General features: G+C 50.7%; 5 protein-coding genes across 5 annotated transcripts; 3 read left to right on the top strand and 2 right to left on the bottom strand.

The window, feature by feature from the left end:
• Nucleotides 1-16: 16 nt before the first annotated feature.
• DIA4 (putative serine--tRNA ligase DIA4) lies at nucleotides 17-1,717 on the top strand (the record flags this gene model as incomplete). Its single annotated transcript, XM_076631930.1, has 3 exons — nucleotides 17-1,107; nucleotides 1,171-1,264; nucleotides 1,340-1,717. The coding sequence occupies 3 exons, from the start codon at nucleotides 17-19 to the stop codon at nucleotides 1,715-1,717; spliced, it is 1,563 nt and encodes a 520-aa protein (XP_076488053.1).
• A 509-nt stretch (nucleotides 1,718-2,226) lies between these two features.
• Nucleotides 2,227-3,743, top strand: JCM6883_003848 (bZIP transcription factor; the record flags this gene model as incomplete). Its single annotated transcript, XM_076631929.1, has 2 exons — nucleotides 2,227-2,731; nucleotides 2,803-3,743. The coding sequence occupies 2 exons, from the start codon at nucleotides 2,227-2,229 to the stop codon at nucleotides 3,741-3,743; spliced, it is 1,446 nt and encodes a 481-aa protein (XP_076488052.1).
• A 222-nt stretch (nucleotides 3,744-3,965) lies between these two features.
• On the top strand, nucleotides 3,966-6,061 carry JCM6883_003847 (BUD22 family protein; the record flags this gene model as incomplete). The annotated part of the gene is made up of 6 exons (XM_076631928.1): nucleotides 3,966-4,013; nucleotides 4,096-4,188; nucleotides 4,289-4,377; nucleotides 4,447-4,519; nucleotides 4,583-5,604; nucleotides 5,671-6,061. The coding sequence occupies 6 exons, from the start codon at nucleotides 3,966-3,968 to the stop codon at nucleotides 6,059-6,061; spliced, it is 1,716 nt and encodes a 571-aa protein (XP_076488051.1).
• Nucleotides 6,062-6,337: 276 nt separating this feature from the next.
• On the bottom strand, nucleotides 6,338-14,085 carry JCM6883_003846 (uncharacterized protein; the record flags this gene model as incomplete). The annotated part of the gene is made up of 19 exons (XM_076631927.1): nucleotides 6,338-6,505; nucleotides 6,580-6,664; nucleotides 6,727-6,914; nucleotides 6,977-7,151; nucleotides 7,205-7,262; nucleotides 7,328-7,808; nucleotides 7,871-8,029; nucleotides 8,090-8,356; nucleotides 8,419-8,772; nucleotides 8,832-8,923; nucleotides 8,988-10,522; nucleotides 10,586-11,673; nucleotides 11,732-11,769; nucleotides 11,828-11,892; nucleotides 11,967-12,196; nucleotides 12,280-12,397; nucleotides 12,619-12,685; nucleotides 12,760-13,255; nucleotides 13,327-14,085. The coding sequence occupies 19 exons, from the start codon at nucleotides 14,083-14,085 to the stop codon at nucleotides 6,338-6,340; spliced, it is 6,423 nt and encodes a 2,140-aa protein (XP_076488050.1).
• A 915-nt stretch (nucleotides 14,086-15,000) lies between these two features.
• Nucleotides 15,001-16,218, bottom strand: JCM6883_003845 (uncharacterized protein; the record flags this gene model as incomplete). Its single annotated transcript, XM_076631926.1, has 1 exon — nucleotides 15,001-16,218. One exon carries the CDS (start codon nucleotides 16,216-16,218, stop codon nucleotides 15,001-15,003), a length of 1,218 nt encoding a protein of 405 aa, XP_076488049.1.
• Between the last annotated feature and the right edge of the window lie 409 nt (nucleotides 16,219-16,627).

The raw sequence follows: 16,627 nt of genomic DNA, 5'->3' as shown, positions 1-16,627 counted from the left end.
CTTCGACTCTTTCGAAATGCTACTACGAAGAATATCTACTACCTGTACGACTTGTCTACCACGCGCCACGGCATCGACTACCCGGTTCGCTTCCTCCTCTTCTTCCACCTCCCGACCTTCGTCTCTCCCTCATCCCGTCATTGACTTGACCGACGTTCTCGATTCCCCTCAAGATGTGAAAACGAACCTCGAACAACGGAAGTCTCCTCTCAAACCGGAAATGATCGATGAACTGAGGAGGATGGAAATTGAAGCGATTGGACTTCGGAAAGAGTTACAAGCCGCTCGAGAACGGAGGAACGTCGTTTCGAAAGCACCGAAGGGGGATTTGGAAGCTCGAAAAGAAGGAGCAATCGTCAAGAAACTGTTGAAGGAACTCGAACCACGATTAAATTCACTCGATAAAACTATTCAATCCCTCGCTTTACAACTCCCGAATTCTTCCCATCCTCACGTTCCAATCGGGGACGAATCTCACGCTAAACTCGTCACGACTCTCGGACCTCCCATTTCTTCCCCTCCTCCCGAAGCTCAACCTCATCTCGATCATTTACACCTTTCTTCTCCTTCGAATTTCGCCTGGACCGATTTCCCCTCTTCTTCCTTGACGACTGGATCCTCCTGGCCGTTGTTGACGAACGAAGCGGCGTTACTCGAACTCGCTTTAACGAATTATTCAATGTCGATCGCTTTATCGCACGGATTCAACCCGGTTTTAACTCCCGATGTCGTTCGTTCAGAAGTCTCAGAACGATGTGGATTCCAACCCCGAGACGCTGGGGAAGCTCAACAGACCTACTTCTTGAGTGACGGAGAATCAACTTCGAATTTATGTTTGGCGGGAACGGCGGAAATTCCTCTCGTCGCAATGTCAGCAGCGAAAACGTTTCGACAGGAGGATCTACCGTTGAAGTATGTTGCGTTGGGGAGAGCGTTCAGAGCGGAAGCGGGCGCGAGGGGGGCGGACAGTAGAGGATTGTACAGGGTTCATCAGTTCAGTAAAGTCGAGATGGTCGTCGTTTGTGCCGAGGATGAGAGTGATCGGTTATTGGAGGAATTGAGAAAGGTTCAGGAGGAGATCTTGGGTGGATTGGGATTGTCTTTGAGGTGAGGAGTGAAGGAGATTTAGCTGGATCTTCGCGCCAAGCTAACGCTCTTTCAATTTCGCAGAGTTCTCGACATGCCTACGGAGGAGCTCGGTGCGTCGGCACACCGCAAATACGATATCGAAGCATGGATGCCGGGACGAGGTAAATGGGGCGAGGTGAGTCACGGATCAAAGTCGAGTCGAGTTTATTGTTTTTTCGCATGCTCAATTCGACATGCTCCATTCCCACAGCTTTCTTCCGCTTCCAACTGTACCGACTATCAATCTCGACGACTTGGGGTCCGTTACCGTCCTACCCCACGATCCCCCACTGCTCGAGCACCTCTCGAAACTCTCGACCTCCCTACTCCCGCCGCGCTCGAAGCGACAGCGAATTACCCTTCCCGTTTCAACGCACCTGGTTCAACGTCGACGAAGCTTGCGTACGCTCATACGCTCAATGGGACGGCAGCGGCGATTCCGAGGTTGATCGTTGCGTTGTTGGAGAATGGAGCGGTACTCGACGAAGAGGCCGGAGGAGGAGGGAAAGTGGAAAGGGTTAGGTTACCGAGAGTTTTGAGAGCGTTTTGGATTGGAGATGCTTATTCGACGAGGATAGAATGGGTGTAATTCACATTGAAGTTTCATGGAAAAGGGGGTTCGGCCGAAAAAAAACAAGGAGGAGGATTGAAGTCGAGTCGAGTCAGACCCTCAATTCGAGAGGGGGGAGGGATTCAAACCGCGCGGTCGCTTCTCTCCCTCTTACTCTCTACACTTTCGCGTCTCTCTCTATCTCTCAATACACGTTCGAACAGAAGTGTAAACTTCCGTCCGTTCCCTAAGGTCCCTTCCGTCCGGATCCTCCTCCCTCCTTCTCTCAGTCCCCCTCCCTCAGCCTCGATCAGCTGTTGCCCGCCTTGGTGGCCGCCTTCAGCTTAGACTCTACCTCCTCGACCCTACAGGTCGATAGCAATTAACCCTTACCTCTCGTGAGCTCTTCCCCTCTCCTCTTCAAACTCGCTTATCTCAGCATATACTCAATTCACTCTACGGGTGATAGTCTCAACCGTCCCACCCTCGACTACCATGTCGTTCATGCAATTCAACAACCTCCGCAATGCCTCGTTCGAGATCAAAGAATGGGCTCAAACCGCGATTCCGTCGGATTTCACCTCGGCCCCGAACCTCTCGAGGTTGACGGGACCCATTCACAACACCTCAATGTAAACTCTCCACACTCTTCTCACCAACAAGTCGCTCAAGTCAGTCAGGAGGAAACGCCAGGAGGAGGAGGAGGAGCCAATGAATTGTTGAATTTCCTTGATTCTCTCACTACTCCCTCACTCACCACCAACTCTGATGTCTCCGACTCGCCTTCTTACGATCAACAATCTGTCACCGGTCCTTCGTCCATTTCGCTCTCGGTTCAATCACCTCTACCACTAGAAAATCCTCATCAACTTTCGTCGTTGTTTCCTGAAACTTCGTCTTCTTCTTCTTCGTCTCTCGGGTTCCTCTTCGACGACCATGTCCTCGTCGACAACAACATCAATGAAAGTCAAAAAGATCTTCAAGTCAAACCCCCTTCTTTGTCGTCCTTGTCTTCTTCGACATTCTCTACGAATGTTAAAGGTTTCGATGCCGGTTCGTCTTTCTCTTTCTCTTCCTCTCTCTCTCGCTCTCGTCTCTCAAGCTGACTCGACGTCCCTGATCAGGCGATATCTCTATGCCCTTTGATTTGTCTTTACCCCTCTTCGATCCCATCGCATACCCCGTCTTCACTCCACACCAACAACAATCCTTCAAAACCTCTTCTTCTTCCTCTACCACTGTCCCTCTCGGTTCCGGAGTCGACCCTATCGCACTCGACTCGACTCTCGATTCCCCACTCGCTTCCTCCTCCTCGCACAGTACGAGTCCCTGGTCGGAATTACTCGCTTCCCCAATGTTCAGTCTCCCGAATAGCGGGAACGTCGCTGAAACTCCTCTACCTCCTCTTGATTCCTCTACTTTGTCCTTCGACACGTCGAATCCTCTCTTCCCGCCTCTACTACCAGAGATCCCGACTTCACTCCCTTATGAATCCCTCTCCACAACGCTTCGTCCTCTTCCACCACTCCCCGTTCGACCCTCTCAAGTCCCTTCTTCCGGTTCCGTTCTCCCAACTCCTCCTGCACTCTCCCGCTCCGTCTCAACCTCGACATCAGTCACCTCGGAAGCGAGTTCGAAACCCTCCCCCCGAAAACCCGAACCCACCGGATTCCGTACGACGATCCCACTCCTCGGACCCGACGCACCGATCCAAACCCGTAACCCAATCATTGCGTCCTCGACTTCGAGGAAACGTAAAACTGCTGGTGCCGAAAAGGCTCTCGCCAAGAAGCGAGCTCGTCAAGGATCTACTCCCGCTCTCGCTCCCGATGAAGGAGGAACCTCAACTGGGGGGGAGTTGGTTGATCCAAACGAGTTACCCCCAGATATTTTGGAACAGGTGGAGAGGAAAAGGTTACAGAATACGATGAGTGCTAGGAAGAGTCGGGCGAGGAAACTGGGGAAAATGTTGGAGTTGGAGGAGGAGAATAAGAGGTTGGGAGAGGAGAATAGGAGGTTGAGGGAACAGTTGGAGGGATTGCTGAAGCGCTCAGAGGCTGTTTAGGTTTGGAGAGTTGATGATTGATAGTCAGTCGATTTTGTTTTCTGAGTTTCTTCACGGTGGTTTTTGTTCGTTTTGTTTTTTCGGTCGATGAAAACTAGTTCGTCGTTACTCTTTCTTCATCATGCGTCAGTCGATCAGAGAGAACAGCAAAACGAGCGAAAGTGATCGAGAAGTTCATCTGCGCGAACTTTCTCTCTCTTTAAACTTCCAACATCTCTCAACATGCCCCCTCTTCCAAACAATAAGCGCAAACGTACCCAAGACAAGCCCGTACGTTCTCTCTTCCTATCTCGCTCTCCAGCAGCTCATCAAACTAAATCGAGTGAGTTGGTTTGATCTTGAAAAACGCTAGGTCGGTCGAGGAGGTGGGAAACGTTCGAAAGAGGATTTGGAAGCTGCTGTACAGGATCCTGTACAACAGGAAGCTAGTCTAAAGAGTTATATGGTGAGCTGCCCCCTCTCCTCCTAATCCACGGATTTGGAAAGTTCATCTCTCTTCAATGATCTCGACGACTGACGACTCGATGGGTTGATTGGGAGGATAGTTCCATGCGAATAAACTCTTGCACAAAGCATGTAAGAAAGCGAAAACGTTTGAACTACAGAAACTAACGAGAAAGATCAAAACTACTCGGTAACGTTTCCCTCCCATCTTCCTCTCCCCTTCTCTCTGCTGGCTAACGACGCACGAATCCGGATGTAGAGAACCTAAAGATGGGAAACCCGTCGATGAGGCAATCCTAGCGGACCTAGAAGCCCAACTCGTTGCTCTCAAAGTACCCTCCTCCCTTCCTCGGTCCTTCTCTCTTCCCGTGCTGACACTCATTGAATTCGTGCAGGCGCTCTCGATCGATTCAATTCCCTCACAGCTCCTCTCCACCCGTCTTCCGAAACATCCTTCCCTCCGATCCCTCTCCTTCCTACCCTCCATCCTCGCTTCAATCCCTTCAAGCTCGAACCCGAACGATAAGTGGTCTGAAGTAGATGGACAGTCAAGTGAGGGGAAAGCGAGGAATCGAGTGATGGCTAATAAGAGTTTAGGCGAAGGGTGGGAAGAGATCGTTAGAGGGGTTAGGAAGAGATTAGGAGAAGTTGTGGAACCTCCCTCTTCTAGCAGTACGAAGAAGGGAGTCGTTGGCGGGGAGGAGAAAGGGAAAGAGAAGGAGAAACAACCAGCAACAGAGGGAGTAGCAGAGGGAACGCTAAAGGAAGAAGGAAATGGGGAGAGACGATTAAGTAAACGAGCGGAACGGGCCAAGAGAGCAGAGGAGACGAAGAAGAACTTACCGAAACGGTCTATGGAGATGAGTGAGGAACGGAAAGCCGCGATCGAAGCATTGGAACGTTCCGCCGGTCGTCAAGGTCGAGATGGAGATGGAGATGGGAACGAGGGAGATACGGAAGAAGAGGAAGAAGAGGGAAGTGAAGATGAGGGACCGGTAGCTGGATCAGAAGATGAGGAATTGGATGATGATGAGATTGAGAGGGAGTTAGCAGCGATGAATGAGGGATTAGAGGGGAGTGAAGGGGAATGGTCAGGTTCTGAAGACGACGATGAAGGAGGAGGAGGAGGAGGATTCGAATCGGATTCTTCTTTCCCTGCCGTCTCCCCCGCCGATGATCGACCTACTAAACGATCTAAACTATCTTCACCCTCCGAACCGAAATCGAAATCGAAGAAAACTCGGGAAATTCCGACACATAAACCAGTCACTTCTTCGGCTTTCCTCCCTTCGTTGGCGGCGGGGTATGTTAGTTATTCGGATTCGGATGGGGAGGATGCGAAGTGGGTTAAAGCTGCTGAGAGGGAGAACAAAAAGGGAGAGAGGAAGAATAGGAGGGGTCAAAGAGCTCGTCAAGCGTCAGTTCCCTCATTTCCTTTCACTCTTGGGAATCGAAACTGACGATGAGAGTTCGATGATGACAGGATCTGGGAGAAGAAGTATGGTAGTGCCGCGGCACACGTCGTCAAAGCTCAAGGGGGTAAACCTCTCCCCGTCGACAAACTGAAAAAGAACAAGAAAGCGATCAAAGCTGGTGAATCCGTTCCTTCGAAAGTCAACAACAACAACAAGACGGATTCTGCTGCTGTTGAGGAGACACCTTTCAACCCTGCGAATGCGCCAGGAGGTTCGGCGAATCCGAACGCTCAACCAATCGCCCCGAGAAAAGGAGGTTATGGATCAGCAGCTACGAATGGAACAGCAACGACGACAACGACGGGAGAGAAGATGCATCCGAGTTGGGAGGCAAAGAGGAAGCAGGCAGAAGCGCTCAAGTCGGTTCAACCTCAAGGAAAGAAAATCACTTTCGATTGAGGTTGCTATCTGTCTGGAATGCGATTCACTCCTCTACGAGTCTCTCTCTGTAGTACCTTCCACGAGAGAAATGATCGAGAGAGCAAGAACACTAGACCATCATTATTTGCAGAGTAAAAGAAGTTGCGAGTAAGTGCAAAATACACGAAACATAATACAGCTAAATCGTCCTGTATCAAAGCAGGGTATACCCTCTTCGAACCCATCGTCTGATACAACCCATCTCCGAGAGAGGGAGAAAAAGCAAAAGAAAAACCCCCACGCCAACCTTTTACTCTAGATTGAATTCCTCCTGATACTCTGACCCCGTTTCTGCGCTTTCTGATTCGTGACGTCCCCTTCGAGTCCCGTAGGGAGTTCTCCTTTCGAATCCCATTCCGTCAAGAGTCCTTTCGAGAAATCTGAACCGACTTGGAGGATCTCGGTGAATCGTTTGAATTCCATCTGAGCGAGAGAGCAAAAGGTGAGCGGTGAGCAGGCGATTCGACAATGAAGAATGGGAAGGAGAGTGAGCTTACTGTACCAAATTGAGTAACGGGCATTCTCATGTAGAGTACTCCAGGAGTATTCTTCGCTTCTTCGAGAGTTTTCACACTCGAAACGCTGCGAAGAATCAAATCGAGTCAGTTGAAGCCGTTCAATCGAAGAAGTCCCGAAGGACGTACTAGGTCAATCTCGCTTGAATCTCGGTAATACTCGGGATGTTGGGAGCGTTTCCGAACGGATTCCATCGTTGAATCAACAACCACCAACCCGAAACGGATTCTCCATAATTTCGAGGATCGGTATCGTCGACTGAACCGACATCGACTGCGAAGACTGACGAGGCTCCTTGTGCGAGCATGACCGAGACCTACCCTCCAAGACGAAAACTCAGCGAGAAGTCGGGATAAGAGGAATGAAGGCGAGACCCACGGGAAGGTTGTCGACGTATCCACCATCAACGAGCATGTCACCTTCGTCACAAAGAGGAGGTAAGAGACCGGCGAGGGACATTGAAGCTCGAACGTAACGCCAGGCGTAACCGCTCGTGTGAACGTCCATTCGAGAATGAGTGATGTTTGTCGTGTTGCAGAAGTAAGGGAGCCACCTGAGAGAGAATCGTCAATCAGAGTAGCGATATAGAGAGCGGAATGAGCTCACATGTCTTCGATGTTGGTGTCGTAGAAGGATTTGTAGATACCTCGATTGAATTCGTGACCTAATCAAAACGAATGTGAGTTCTCAACCCTCAACGATCGATAGAGAGGTTCGAGAGATGCTCACCAGTCGTGTAAGCGACGACAGGATACGTCAAATCGGTCAAGATCCTCCACAAAGTGCTCATTCGACCACTGAATCGTTTCGCTCTCCCAAAAGTCGAAACGAGATCTCCTTCCTTCGCGTAGAGTCCACCGATGAACGCTCCGATCGAAGTCCCTCCGATCATATCGACGGGGATGTTTCGTTCAGACAGAGCACGGAGAACTCCAATATGAGAAATTCCTCGAGCTCCTCCTCCACCCAAGACGACTCCGATCGATCGACCACAGAGTCGACGAGCGAGACGGGCGAAATCCGAGAGAGCGGGAGTACGTTGAGGGATCGGTCGAGGGTTCGTCTTCTTGTATTTGCTGATTTGATACTCGACTCGAGCGGCGATTTTGCGAAGAGCGACGACGGCGGCAGGGTCGGAGACATCTCGATGTGACTCAGGAGTTGCTCCGACCATCTCGACGTGGTGATGAGCGTGGATCCAAGGTCGGTTCTAGTGAGAGACGGAAGAGGGTGAGCATACGGAAAAGAAGAAGAAAGAAACGGGAAACATACTCGGAGCCAAAGTCGAGTAGTTCCAGGCTGAACGAAGCGTTCAGCATGGAGGAGGACGAGTTCTTTACGAGCCGTCGTCTTCATGCCAACAAGGAGCTTCTCGTGCTCGCCGAGCGAGGGTTCCGCTCCGGCGTCAGCGACGACGAAGATGCAATCGGCCTATGAGCTTCAAAAGTCAACTTACCGCGAGCATGAGGTAGTAAGATAGTAAGTGCTCACCTGACGAATACACGTCTGAGTCCAAGGAGCGCTAACGGCAGTATCTGCGACGTAGAGAACGATTCGGTACTTCTGTTCGTTCTCGGCGAGCCAACCTGCGAGTTTGAGCTGTCCCATCTTGCTGAACGCGTGACGACCAAGTACTTGCATGACGGTCGCTTGATTGAGGTAGGAGGTTGTAGCACCGATCGACTCGAGAGCTTGATGGAGTTTCGTAGCGAATTCGGAAACGGGGACATGTCGATTCGTTGGGATAATCGCGACCGTCTAGGCGAGTAAAGTGCATCAGCAACAATAGAGGGATGCGCCGTGCAAGAGGAACAACTCACTTTGAGGTTGAAATTGTTCTTGCCCATCAAACCCTCTGAAGATCCAGCTTTACCCATCTGTTTCGGGATACTCGCACCGAGACTGTTCTGACTCATGAGTTGATTCTTCAACCTCGAAGCGATGATGCGCGAGATTTGGACCGTAACGAGAGGATGATGAACCGAAATCGCGTTGAAGAGAGTCATCGGCATTCGGGCGAGTTCGGTATCTCGAATCGCGTGAAGTGTAGAAGGTCGAGGAGAAGCCGTGATGCAGTCGAGCTCGCCGACGGAATCGCCTTGACCGTATTCGGCTTGAACTTCGACTCCTCCTCCTTGTCTTTCAGTGATAGAACGTAATCGACCGTTGATGACCTGTCAACGAACATTATCTCAGTGAAGTTGGAGGTTACTGAGATAGAGAGCTCACTCACGATGTAGAATGAGTCGGCTTCGTCGCCAGGTCGATAGATGACTTGTCCCGCAGAAACGTGCATCCAATCGAGAGCCGAATCGATGTGAAGGACTGTCGCAGGGGAACATACTGAGAGTCAGCTCCGAAAGCACAGAAGACAGGATTGCGTGCTTACCAAGAGGAGAGAGGAGACTAATCAGCCTCTTTGCGAGAGTGAGAAGAACGATAGGTTTTCGATCCATGATTCGTTCGAGAGCTTTCGCCGGGAGGAATCCGACGTAGCATTCAGTTTTCGCGATGATGTCGACATAAGAAGGGAATCCAGTCAACGAAGAGAGGTAACCTGCTATTCCTCCAGGTCGAACGGTGAACAGAGGGATCGATTTCTTGGTCGGTTTCTTCTGAGCTGGAGGAGTCGAAGTTCGTACTTTCGGTCCTTTCGTAGCTGAGAAAGGTACCGATTTGTTCTTTGCGTCACGGAAGGCGGAAGATTGAGGGTTGAAAGACGACGACGAGTTCTTCGAATGAGGTTTCTTCGAACTCGGAGAATCGTATTCCTCTTCTCGAGTGGGTTTCTTGCCGATTCCGGTTCCTCCAATCGGTCCTTCGTCGGGCATCGAGACGTCCAAGAATCCTTCAATGACGAAGTATAATCCAGCGTTTCTTTCCCCTTCTTTGACGAGCATACTGTCTTTCGGGAAGTAGAGAATTTCGACTTCGTTTTCGAGATCCATACTCGCGAAATTTCGAGATCCAGTTCCTAATTCTCCCGCGAACATACCAGATGCCGAAAGTGAAGATACCGAGGATTCGTCGTCGTGAAGACCTTGAAGGCCGAGGAGGGAAAGGGAAGAGAAGGAAGAGTTGAACGCGGCTTGAGAACGAAGTCGAGAACCCATCCCAGGCGAAGGGGTATTGGGGTATTCGTGAGGACCGACTGAAGGTGAGGCTTGTACGGAAGTCGAAGGGGTGACGTGAGGTTGAACGAGTCCGATCGCTTTCGAGATACACTCCATCACGGCTCCTCTCAAATCGAATTCTTCTTCTCCCCCTGCTCCTCCTCCAAGCGATCGGGTACTCGTCATCCTGTCGAGTCTAGGAGCTTGAATCGCCGGAGACCCAATCGTAGTAGAACCGGATTTGACCGAACTCATTGTGAGTAAATCTCCCGTTTTCCTCGTAATCGCACTCTTCGTTCCTGCTCCTCCTCCCCCAGTCGTCGACGTTCCTTTCCTCCTCGTCGACGGAGTACGAAGTTTCAATCGAATCCCTTCATGTTCCGAAGAATCGAGTTCGTCCGACCAGAAAACTTCTCCCATCCGAGGTCCAGCATACGGAGTTTCCAACGGCATCCCACGATCTTTCCTCCTCCCTCCGATCCCATTCCCGTTCCCACTTCCAAGTACTCCGCCTTTTCCTCCGACAGTAGCCCTTCTCGCGTTTCCTCCTCCTCCACCTCCGGCAGTCGCTCGTCCGAAATAATCTCCCCTCTCATCTTCCTCCTCATCTCCCATTTTCGTTTCCGGAACGAATCGAGCTCTCAATCGTTGGATTCCTCCGTCTTCCCAGAACGTGTTCGGGAGAGGGTAACAAGCTAAATCGTTGATCGCTTCTTCAGTTCGAATCACTTCTCGAGTAAGCCCGAGGTACTTGTGAGCTGTGAGGAGGGTGACTCGTTGAAGACGGGTGAGGATGACTTGAACGATGTGACTGTCAATCGTGTAATAATTAGCCGGTCTCTCCTTGAAAGGGCGAAGAGGAGAAGAAACTCACGCGGCGGCGTTCGGGAATTTCTTGGTCAACCTTCGGAAAGCTTCAGCAGGGATGACAGCGAGAGTCGTATCGACCGTTGCACGAGCTAGAGTCGTTTCAAACTGTTTCGAAGAGGTCGCGTGAGGAGCTGGTGCGCTGCGTTTCCTCTTTGGTCGAGATGAAGGATGGGAGAACGGAGGAGGTCGAGCAAAGTTACTCGCTGAAGAGTTCTGACGGTTCATAGGAGGGAAAGGATAAGCGGTCGTCGGAGGAGTTGTCGAGAAGGTTTTCGTGAAAGAAGGAGTAGCTTTCGCAGTTTTCGTTTTTCCTTCATCATCATCGTCTTCTTGTTCCTGTTCCTCTTCGGGTTCTTCGGCGATCGTAGAGTCTTCCGCTTCCGTATTCGATCCTCCTCCTCCTCCTTTGAGTGAACTCGTGCTAAACTTCATGAACGAAGATTTCCTTTTCCATCCTTTTCCTCCAGATCCAATTTCACCTCTTTCATCATCTGCGTCGTCCGTATCACTCGTCATACTCCTCCCAATAGCAGAGAGCCCAGGTCGCTTGAGTCCACCTGGAGAAAGTAGCCCTCGATCCGAATCGTTCAAATCGAAATCCGCAACATCTCCATTCCGTTCTCCTTCTCCTTCTCGTTCCTCCGACCCCGTCCCATGATGATCTTCCTCATACCTCAACTTGACATCCTCCGTGAACAAACTCAAGATCGTAAACAGACTCGAAAGAGTTCCCCCTGATTCAACGCAGTTCAATAATTGCCAACCAGAACCTTCGAGTCCTTCTCCTTCGTCGTCGTCGTCCGAATCTTGATCTTCCTCCCCTGAATCTTCCCTTCCTCCTTCTCGTCTACCGAGTCCATTCATATGTAAGTTGAAAGAAGAACCCGAAGGTAGAGGATCCTTGGAACGTCGCGAGTTCGTCGCTCCCGAAGGATTATTGCTCGTTTTCGTCGTGGAAGAGGTCGGGTTTTGAGCATAGACTTCGACACGACCGTCAACGACGATGTAGAAGGATTTGTCTTGGGATAGGTCGAGAGTGTCACCGGCTACTAGACGACGGGTTTGGAGGTGTCGAGCTAGTTCGTGGAAAACCTGTGTGGATCCGACTTCTTCAGCAGTGATTGACGGCTGATGAGCGGGATTGACGCACTGGTTTCTCGAGGTATCCAAAGACTTTGATCGCAGAGACTGCAAGCGAAGGAGGTCAGTACGAGCTGCGAAAGAAGAAAACTGAGAAAAAACTTACGGAATTCATCAAGGTAATTATGGAACCCATCTTTCCCATGTTGATCGTGTGCCAAATCCGGATGTCTGTCCGTCTCTCTCAAAGCACTCAGCTCAAGGTCCCCGTGGAAGGGTAGGCTGTGCGTGCGAAAGAAACTCACAAATCGAATCCTTCACTAACTCCAATCTTTCCCCCGGGTAACTCTCTCAACTCGGTATACCTATTCAAATATTTAACTTTCCAAGCCCAACTAGCTGCACTCGAAAGAACGAAGAGGAAGATTGCGATTTTGAAAGTTGTAAGTCGGAACGTGAGCGTAGTTGCCCAGGAGAGGGTCGCGAAAGTGTAGTAAGGGATTCGGAGAGTGATGAATTGGATTAGGGAACGTGACTGTCCGACGAGGGAGAGGGAGAAAGGGATTGAGCGGGAGATCTACGGGAAGGGAAAGAGATGAACGGGAAATGGGAACTGACGAGAGTGTAGACTTGGGTTAGGAAGAGATACACGTAGGTAGATAGAGGTGTATCCTCCACCATCTTAGCCGAGAACACGAATAAACCGAGAGTAGAAGTCGTGTGAACGGAGAAGAAACTGGATCGCGACTCGACTCGCAATTCTCCATGATGCGCTTTCTCTCGAATTTTTGACTGGTAGAAACAGCCCCGGACTGTATGACAACACAACATAGCAAGGTAACGACTCAATGAGATTACTACCGGAAAAATAACAAGAAAATGGGTATCTAAAAAAAACAAAATGAAAGAGTTTCCTCTTTTCCTTTCGAGCCTGAGCTTCCGCTCTATTCCAGCTACTTCTTTGTCGATTCGAGATCCTTGACGATCCAATCAGCGCATTTCTTAGCCAAAGACGTCGAATGATCTAGTGAATACATCGCACCGCTTGATTCGTTGATTTTGATTCTTTTGCGAAACAAGCGAGGGGCAGAGTCTCACCTTGATTCAACACGAAAGCATGTGGCATTCCTTCCCTACATCTCTCCCTCTTCCTCAACATCTCCGGTTCATTCCCCAAAGTTTCCTCAATCTCCCGAATACTTTCCTCCAAAACCCAACCATCTTTCCCTTCCTCGGCCCAATACCACCAACATTTCTCTCCTACCACTCTCAACAACTCCCGATCTAGTGAAGTGACGGTTGACATTTCTTTCGAAGCCATCGTGATTGCTGCGATGACGGTTTGAGGCGATGAAACTAGACTTGTTGTCGTTGATGAACCGGGACCGGATTGACCGGTTAGGAGAGAGACGAGTGTCGAGATGATGCTCGTGGGGAGGTAGGAGAAGAATGAAGTTGAATAGAACAGAGGTCGAAGGGACCAGGAGGAGAAGAGGGGAGAGAGTTTTCGACCGTTTGGAGTGAGAGACATTGACGAGATCGTCGGGAAGAGGAGATGGGCTGAAGAGATTAAGTTTGGTCGTTGTTTCAGCATCTAGAGGGAAACGGACAAACGTTTCCAGTTTTTCTCTGACGAAAACTTCCGAAGATTAGGGAGCTACTCACCTGTAAACAGATCCAACTTCCAATCGAATGACCCAACACCATAATCTTCACCTCGTCTCCATACTTCACCTTCAATTCATCCACAAACTCAACCTTACTCTCCACCTGTTCCTCCAAAGTCGCCTGCTGCGAAGGTTTGAAACCTTTAACCATTCCTTCCCTCTCCGCATTCAAACTATGTCCCAAGTGTCCCACTGCGTAAATCTCTGTCGTTTCTTTCACTTCTAGAGGAAGGGAGGATTGTAGAGTCGAGAGGAATGAATCGTAGTAAGAAACGAGGCCTGGATTGCCTGGTATGAATACGAGAACGAGCTTCGTCGTGAGGGATGGAGTGGGGAATTGGGTGATATCGTAAGGTAGGGATCTGGGACCGGTTCGGATTGAGGAAATAGGGAGAGGTGGTGGAGGGGGAGGAGCGTTGAAGGCTGGAAGGGTCAAACTGTCGTCTTTCAACGTGGAAGGCGCGTTCAATGTGGATGTTGCTTGACTAGCGGATGGTATTGAACCCAAGGCAGGTACTCTCGAAGCTCGATTCGCCGTCTTTGAACGTGATCGACTGACTCCAACTCCTCCTCCTTCCGAGTCTGCCGTGAGTGATGCCAGATCGGGTGCATCATTGTAGTGAATCGATTGTTTGTGTCTATGACTGGGTTTCGTGCGTGTTGTAGAAGGGGAATCGGAAGATGATGGGGTGGAACTCGATGGGGCAACTCGAGGCGGAGGAGGCGGAGGAGCTTGCTTGTTTAAATAGGAAGACATCCTGATTGCGTATCGATGAGGAGGAGGGCGAATTGCTGTCGTAGCAGTGAATGGAGAAGGAAGAGCTGAGTCTGAATCGTTGATCGCACAAAGGGCCCGTTTCCGGCAGCTTCACATTCTGCTGGCTTGGAGCAGCGCTCATGGAGCTTCGAGGCAACTTGAGCAGTAGGAGGTAGTCGAGAACCGTCAAATCGTTGCGTCCGCTTGCAGAAAAGCGTCGAAAATCGTCTTTTCCATTCCCCTTTCGCATCACGCTTCAACAAGTGCACTTCATAAGCCCTAGAGCTGCGTACTCTCTAGACAGCGGTTCTACTCGATTCCGTAGGCAGACCATGACTCTGAAAACCATTCAATCAGTTGAGCTCGTTCGTGCGAACCTTTCGTTCGAGGACTCGTTTATTGTTGTTGCGATTGCTCGACACGAGACAGTCCTCTTCCGGAACGGAGCTGATCCTCTGCCGTATGTGGAGCGTCGAGAACGCCTGGATAACAAGGAACGAAGGGAAAGAGCAGGCGGCAATAAACGATAGAGCATGGACATTTATACGCGTTGAGGACGTTCAAGCGAGTCGTCGCTCATCCTGCTTCACGAACTACAAGTGCGTCGTCAGCACTCGCTCGGGAACTCGATTCATATGAGACTGACCTTTTCGCTGGAAAACCTTTCGTCTGTCTGACCCTTTCCTTTCGTGAGTTCCTCTTCCCAACTTCTAATCGGTGGGACCATGATCGCCGTGTACGTCAGTGAGGGCAGAAGATATAGGCTGCGAGAGCTCGCTCTGTCGGATTAGGGTTGGTCAGGCATCAGTAAAGATCCGCGAAACTTGCAATTGAGAATTGCGAAATACTCACAGCTAGTCTTCGCTTCGCGCCTTCAAGCACGTCCACCTCTCTTCATCCTCTCCTCTTTCCATACTAGTCGGCTCCAACAATCTCGAAAGAATTGCCCATTTCTTCTCTCCTCCAACCTCCCTCCTCTATCCTCTCATACTCCACACTCACTCTGTTCCTCGCTACCGCCAACCAACTATTCCATCTGAACCTCTTCAACGTTCCTGTACTCCATTGACTCGCGAGGTATGCTTGGGTCGCTGGTTCGTGGAAACTGAGATCGAGGTCGAAGGAAGCTGATTCGAGGTGAGGGAGGGAAGAGAGAGCGGAGAAGAGTTGGGAGGGTAGAGGCGAGGTGGAAGGGACGTGAAAGGGCGCTGTCCAATCTGGGACGAGGGAGAGATCGAGTCGGGTTAATTTCGGGAGCGAATAGAGGGTTTCGATGAGTGATGGGAGTTGGAGTTCTGTCGTTTGTCGATCGCACGAGAGACTCAGGGTCGAGAGATTCGGACAGGATGTGAGGATAGAAGGAAGCGTTTCGGGCAGAGTCCGGTCCGAGAGGGAGAGATGTTCAAGCTTCGAGGGATCGAGGAGGTTCCACAGGGTGAGGAAAAGAGGGACGGCCAGAGTTGTCGGACCGCGGTACTGGACAGTGTAATCGAGCGACTTGAGGTGCCGTAATGGTCTTGATTCAATTCGGGTCTCCGGCGATGGAGGCATAGTTCCGGTCTCCGCCAAAGGGGTGTTGATTTCGAGAGATACGAGATGAGGTAACTTTGAAACGAGTCTCGTCAAATCGACGGGGTCTCGGATTGCATCTCGGCCACTGTTGTCGAGGACCAGGTGGCGGAGATTGCGAAGATCGCCGTTTGGGGAAAAGTCAACTTGGGAGAAGACCTTCAGGATTACTGGCCAGGGTGAGACGATCTCGAGTCGTTCGAGGTTTGACAAAGATGGGAGAAGAAAGTCGATCGGAAGACTCTGGAGCCGCTCCCAATCGTGTTCTGTAGCGGAGATGAAAAGTCTCTTGACGTTTTTCGCGATTTCTTCATTTCCGGTCAACAGAATCATTTTCCGCTGGTGTTTTTCGTAGCCGAGCTGGAGGAGTACGTTCGAAAACATCATCCTGTATCCGAGGTCGCGCCATTCGTGGGAGATTCGGGAGATGATTGCCCCATTTGAGCGTTGAATCGCCAGACTTGAAGAAGGAGTCGTTATCAGTTTGATCGAGTCGTTGTCCGGTACGGGGTCGAGGTGGCGGAAGATTTCCCGCAAGACATCGTAAGGTAGTCGAGGGGCCATCGTCGAGTGAGAGGGAGGAAGGAAGGAGGGGAAGAGAGTAAAGGTGGGGAAATGTGGAAGAAGAATCAAGGATTTCGACCCCGTTTAGCTGCGAGACGATAGTGAGTCAGTATTAGCTTGTTCGGAGGACAGGGAGAGTTCGGTCAGAAGGCTTCACGCACAAAGAGACGAGTTTAGAGATGAACTCGGCGAGATCGATACGATGCGTCTTTGAGGCCGCTTTCCGTGGGCTCTGGGCGTCTGTATGCTTGTGAACGCGGTTGTGATAGATCGAATCTGAGATTGGGCGGGGTCGAGTGGAGAGTCGGAGGAAAAGAAGCGGGCCGAGGAAATCGGAATCGTTCTCTTCCCAACTCTCACTCCATCTGAGGCGAACTTCCGGCCTACTTGCGGCTTGAATAACCTCAAA

Source organism: Sporobolomyces salmoneus, assembly GCF_050403485.1.
Source record: "Sporobolomyces salmoneus JCM6883 DNA, S_salmoneus_JCM6883_v1_ctg21, whole genome shotgun sequence".
Classification (NCBI taxonomy): Eukaryota; Fungi; Basidiomycota; class Microbotryomycetes; order Sporidiobolales; family Sporidiobolaceae; genus Sporobolomyces; species Sporobolomyces salmoneus.
The sequence above is the reverse complement of the archived record's forward strand: the minus strand, read 5'-3'. Positions and strand labels throughout refer to the sequence as shown.